Raw genomic sequence first — 5,837 nt, forward strand, 5'->3', positions numbered from 1 at the left:
CTGCTACCCAAGTCAAAAGGGTAATATTGTGAAATATTACTACAATTTAAAAGTTTTCTATCTGAATATATTTTAAAATATTTTTAAAATCATTGTAATATAATTTTTTTTATATATATATACTTTTTATATATAATATATTTGCTGCTAAATTATTAGCAGTTATTATCGGTGATCAGCTATTAGTAATAGTTCTTATTATTATCAATAATGAAAATGTTTTTGCTGCTTAATATTTTTGTGAAAACCATGATACATTTTTTTTTCAGGATTCTTTAATGAATAGAAAGTTTAAAAGAACAGGATTTATTTGAAATAGAAATCTTTTGTAAAAAAAAATTTCCATGTATTTTTTTTATATATATATAAATTTAATGCATCATTGTGGAATAAGTATAAATTTCTTAGGTACCCTAAACTTTTGATCGGCGTTACATCACAGTTTCCACAAAAATACTGGGCAGCACAACTGTTTTCAACATTGATAATAATCAGAAATGTTTCTTGAGCAGCAAATCAGCATATTAGAATGATTTCTGAAGATCATGTGACACTGAAGACTGGAGTAATGATGCTGAAAATACAGCTTTGCATCACAGAAATAAATTACATTTTACTATATATTCACATAGAAAACAGATATTTTAAATTGTAATAATATTTCACATTATTGCTGTTTTTACTGTATGTTTGGTCATAAGTCTTTGGTGAGAAAAAAAAATCTGAATTATTTTGAGTTTGCATGTGTAAAAATGGCTTACTTTGGAATATAATTATTTATTTCTTGATATTCAGTAGTGAAATGTGACCTAAAGGTGTTTATGGTGAGATAAACTTCTGGCTGGTCGGGTCACATGGGCAGGTCGGTACTGTTGTGTCGTGTTTTCCTGGATGTGCCGTCGTCCCGTGGCTGTGCTTTCTGCAGGCTGGACATGGCAGCCGTGCGCTCGATGTCGATGACGGCGTACAGCTCTGTCCGGCGCGTGGGGGTGGGCGGCAGGGGCGTGGTGGGGGGTTTGGGGGTGTGCTGGAAGCCGTTTAGAGACGGCGATTTGAGTTCCTCCTCGTGGCTGTTGGGTTTGCGGGTTTCCCAAACGGGCGGCAGCGCCGGCAGGTTCTCGTAGTTGAGCAGCGCGGTCCGCCGCTGGGCTGAGTTGTTAGCGTTGTGGGCGTCTGGGAGCGGAACGGGAGGTCTGTTGCGTCTCGCACCGGATCCGATGATCGGCGGCACTCCGTTATGAGTCTCATGCGTCTCCTTGCGCTCGTCGCTGTCGTAGCCGGTGTCGCAGTCCGTGCCGCCGTTTACAGTCTTTGCGGGAGAAGTGGCATCAGTACTGGAACCCGCCGCTCCTGCGTCCTGCTCGCCCCGCTCTTCCTGCCTGTCCTTGAGCAGCATCTGTCTCTGGACAGGCGTAGGGCCTAAAACAAACTTCACGCCCTCCGGCTCCAACACCACGTGCGGCTCCAGCTCATTGGGCGACGCTGCGGCTGCGCTCTCTGGATTGGACGTCCGGAGTTCCAGAGGGGCGTGGCCACCGCCGCGAGAGCGCCGCTCCTCTTGTAGACCCGTCGTGTTCACGTAAGTGTGCACCTGCACAGCCGCCATTCATCAGAAACAGAAAAAGATGAAAAAGAGTTTTATGGTTTCTTATGAAAATATGAGCAGCACTTGTCCGCGTGAAATCTGCTGCCAAAATGGCATTAAATTATCCATTTAAAAAGGCCATAATAAAACAATAAATAAATAAATAAATTATACTTACTACTTAAAATGTAAAATACTATACTACTGAAATACTAAAAAAAACTTAATACTTAATATAATACTTGAATTGATAAAATATATCATTTAAAAAATTTATTATAGTATTGATGTTTTATATCGATATCTTTAAACTTGTTTATATGTGTGTGTGTGTGTGTGTGTGTGTGTAAATGTATCAAATATATATAAAATAATGTATACAAATATTTTATATTATATATATATATATATATATATATATATATATATATATATATAATATATATATATATAATTTATATATATATTATATATCTAATATTATATAATATAAAATATTTCAGTTTTATCTATTTTAGTATGTCAAGTTAAAATGAGAAATGTTGTCTTGACAAAAAATAATAATATATTGGGTAGTTATTTTTTTTTTTTTTCTAGTAGCATTTTTTTATGATTTTAGTTTTAATCAAGTATAATAACATTGTCTTTACAAAAAAAAAACTCAATCAACATGTCTCAAATAAGGATATATATATATATATATATATATATACATAATACATAAATAAATAATTTATTTAAATATTATTTATCTAATATTATATAATATAAAACATTATCAGTTATAATATATTATTGTTTATCTTTATATATGTTGTATATTTGTTTAAATTCATATGTATATATTTATACAAATTTATGCATGTTCAAATTCATAAAACGTAAATATATAATATAAATATACAATTTATATTTTAAATAATCTTATATGTATATATATAACCATAACAAATACATAAAACATTAAAAATAAAACGTAATATAAATAATAAAACAAACATGATAAAATACAATTTACATTGATTTTGATAACACTTTACAATAAGGTTTCATTTGTTAACGTTAGTTAATGTATTTACTAACATGAACTAACAGTAAGCAATATATTGTTTGTAACATTTAATCATCATTGTCAAGTTCATAAAGATACAATTGTTCATGTTCACTGAGCACTATCTAATGTTAGCAAATACAGCTTTTAATTTTAACAATGTTTTAGTAAATGTTGAAATTAACTAGGCCTGTCGCAATAATCAATATATTGTCTTATCGCGCAATATATGTACATGACCTCAATAATTTTTGGTGACGCAATATATCGCCCATTATATTTACTTAAAGATTAATGTCACCATGTGTTGTACATTCCACTTGCGCCTGTGTCTTTTGCAGCTTCTCATACATAACGTGGTGTAGTCATGAGGTGCTCATTCAAATTTAAAAAATGCTTCTATAAACAAAGTTTCATCTGCAGATATGGTCTTGTTTAGTGATCTGTGTCTTTGTGCATACGGACATCTGACTGCTGAGTAGTGGTTGTGTTTTTCAGCAATAGTGTGCACCATTAATTTACAGAGAAAAGAAGGTCAGGGAAAAATCTGTAGATGGAAAAATCTCCATACAAGTTCTTTGTGCATTTTTCTTTTTTTCTACTTGTTACTTTGCACTTTTGTTAATTAACAAGACTAATGAATGTTGCAGTTTAATTGTTGATGTTCATGAACCCTTACTGTACAGTGTTACTGTATGTGCGTTGCGTACCGTTTCATCGTTGAGCAGCAGTGGGTGTGTGGACTCCTCCCCTACTGACGGTAACCTAGTGCTGCCCACTGAAGGGTGGCGGCTGGATGGCTGTGAGGAGGCGTCGCCGAATGACGGGTAACGGCCGATCCCATTGGCTACCGTTGGGACAGAGTAACCGGGAGCTGCAGAGAGAGCGGATGAGGGGTTAGTGAGAGACTCCAGTCTGAGCGTGAGGACTGGAGTGTGTGTGAGTGTGTGTGTGTGTGTTTGTGTGTGTGTGTGTGTGTACTGGTGGGAATGTGAGGCGTCACTGGAAGTTCAGGCTCTAGAACGGGCTCCTCCACGACACTGATGCTGTTGTTGTGCATGATGTCCTGCAGCATGTTAAAGATCTCCTCGGCCCGCGCACACTTGAACGCAAATATCCCTGAGAGGAGAAGAGTGAAGTATGAATGTGAATGACACAACAATATCTGATAGAGAGTGACCAGGTTAAAAGAAAAAGCCTCACCTTGACCGGTTTGGCAGCGCCGGCCGCTCTCGAAGGAGAAGAGGTTGGAGTCGTAACCATAGCGACGCAGGCAGAGGTAGGGCCACTTAACGGCATCTCGTTTGCGCGTGTGCAGAAAGAGCTCTTCCTCCGTTAACTCCATCACACCTGAGCCCAGCTCATTACCGTCATCATCCACGTTTATCACCTACACACACACACACACACTCAGCATCTACACACCTCTGAACACAACTTAAAATACATGTTATGAATTTTTAATTTTAATAATTTTATATTATAAAAATACAAGATACACAAAATATATATAGCTAATTGTAGAACTTATATTTTTACATATTTTAAATAATTGTATTGATTATGACAAACAATTTATTAAAATCAAATAATATAATAAATAAAAATATATTATTATAATATATAATTTTAATGTAATAATATATATATATATATATATCATTTATTTTGTTTTATTTTTCAAAGAAAAGATTTGGGAGTCTAGTTTTTTTACTACATAATTCCCATAATACTTCCAGTTGTGTGTGTGTGTGTGTTTTTTTTTACTATTATGATTATTATTATTATTTCTATGTTCCATATTTTATAATGACTAGTCTAAACTGTCCAAACTTTTGCCTGTAGTGCACAGTAAGCGCTTATTAGAGCACTTAATAATGTGTTAGGCCAGAGAAATGAGAACGATTGTCTCTGTAACACATGAACTCTGTTAAGCAGTTCTTCACTGCAGTATGTGTGACAGACAGACACCTTTAGACCGAGAGATGCTCACCTTGAATTTGTTGTGATGGTTGTCAGGGATGATCTCTTTATCGGGACAGCTACAGCAGCTCCCCATGGCGCCTTTAACACACCATCGGACCCCTGCACAAGAGATAAGAGGGATGACAATATGGAAAGAGAAGCAGTTGAGATGGAGAAGAACAGGGAGACATAAAGAGAGAAAATAACACTTCAGAAACATCAAACAGTCCTGTGTTTGCTAGGCTGTTTATTTAGAGGCTGGTACCATACTGAAGTCAAAATATCCACCCATCCCTATACGTGTCCCGTTTCTGTAGATGTGTGTTTGCTCTGATGGTCCAGCAGAGAGCGCTGCAGTGCTCACCTACATCCAGCCATCAATGATTCTGCTCGTCTCGCCACACACACCGGCCTCACAGCTCAACATCACACCTCCAGCACGTGTGTGTGTGTGAGGGACAGAGATCCGCTTCCTGTGGACAAAAACACACAAAACAAACTTGAGGACTCATTTTGTTACACATTTTGAAGCACATGTTCCTAGTGAGTAGGTCAGAGAAATATACATACATATACATACACATACATATACATATATATACATACATATGTGACCCTGGACCACAAAACCAGTCTTAAGTGTCAATTTTTCGAAATTGAGATTTATACACCATCTGAAAGCTGAATAAATAAGCTTTTCATAGATGTATGGTTTGTTAGGATAATATTTGGCCGAGATACAACTATTTGAAAATCTGGAATCTGAGGGTGCAAAAAAAAAATCTAAATATTGAGAAAATCGCCTTTAAAGTTGTCCAAATGAAGTTCTTAGCAATGCATATTACTAATCAAAAATTAAGTTTTGATATATTTACGGTAGGAAATTTACAAAATATCTTCATGGAACATGATCTTTACTTAATATCCTAATGATTTTTGGCATAAAAGAAAAATCGATAATTTTGACCCATACAATGTATTTTTGGCTATTGCTACAAATATACCCCAGCGACTTAAGACTGCTTTTGTGCTCCAGAGTCATATATATACACATATATACATATACCCGGGTCAAAGACATTAAGATGTCCGCATCAAGAGAAATTTACAAAAGTGATTTTATGTCCATAGAAAGCACATTAAATGTAAGTAAAGTGTCTACTTTTAAGGTTTCAAATACGTTTTTGGAGAATAAAATGTCAATAATGTTACATTGTCATTCAGTGTAACACAATA

General features: G+C 35.5%; 1 protein-coding gene across 2 annotated transcripts in view; it reads right to left on the reverse strand.

Moving 5' to 3' along the window:
- Nucleotides 1–731: 731 nt before the first annotated feature.
- The window catches only part of LOC107729158 (fibroblast growth factor receptor substrate 2-like), an 18,344-nt gene continuing 13,238 nt past the window's right edge, over nucleotides 732–5,837 (reverse strand). Inside the window, exons 2-7 of one of the 2 annotated variants that reach the window (XM_016539552.1) lie at nucleotides 4,966–5,074; nucleotides 4,630–4,721; nucleotides 3,840–4,026; nucleotides 3,618–3,755; nucleotides 3,347–3,510; nucleotides 732–1,591 (exon numbers count right to left, since the gene is read on the reverse strand). In XM_016539552.1, coding sequence (XP_016395038.1) covers nucleotides 851–1,591; nucleotides 3,347–3,510; nucleotides 3,618–3,755; nucleotides 3,840–4,026; nucleotides 4,630–4,695 — 1,296 coding nt within the window. In that variant the 5' untranslated portion in view covers nucleotides 4,696–4,721; nucleotides 4,966–5,074 and the 3' untranslated portion in view covers nucleotides 732–850. Of the gene's footprint in view, nucleotides 1,592–3,346; nucleotides 3,511–3,617; nucleotides 3,756–3,839; nucleotides 4,027–4,629; nucleotides 4,722–4,871; nucleotides 4,908–4,965; nucleotides 5,075–5,837 lie in introns of those variants that run through there. The other variant, XM_016539551.1, reaches the window with a different exon arrangement.

This window comes from Sinocyclocheilus rhinocerous, unplaced genomic scaffold (assembly GCF_001515625.1).
Source record: "Sinocyclocheilus rhinocerous isolate Xijiao unplaced genomic scaffold, SAMN03320098_v1.1 scaffold3263, whole genome shotgun sequence".
Taxonomy (NCBI): Eukaryota; Metazoa; Chordata; class Actinopteri; order Cypriniformes; family Cyprinidae; genus Sinocyclocheilus; species Sinocyclocheilus rhinocerous.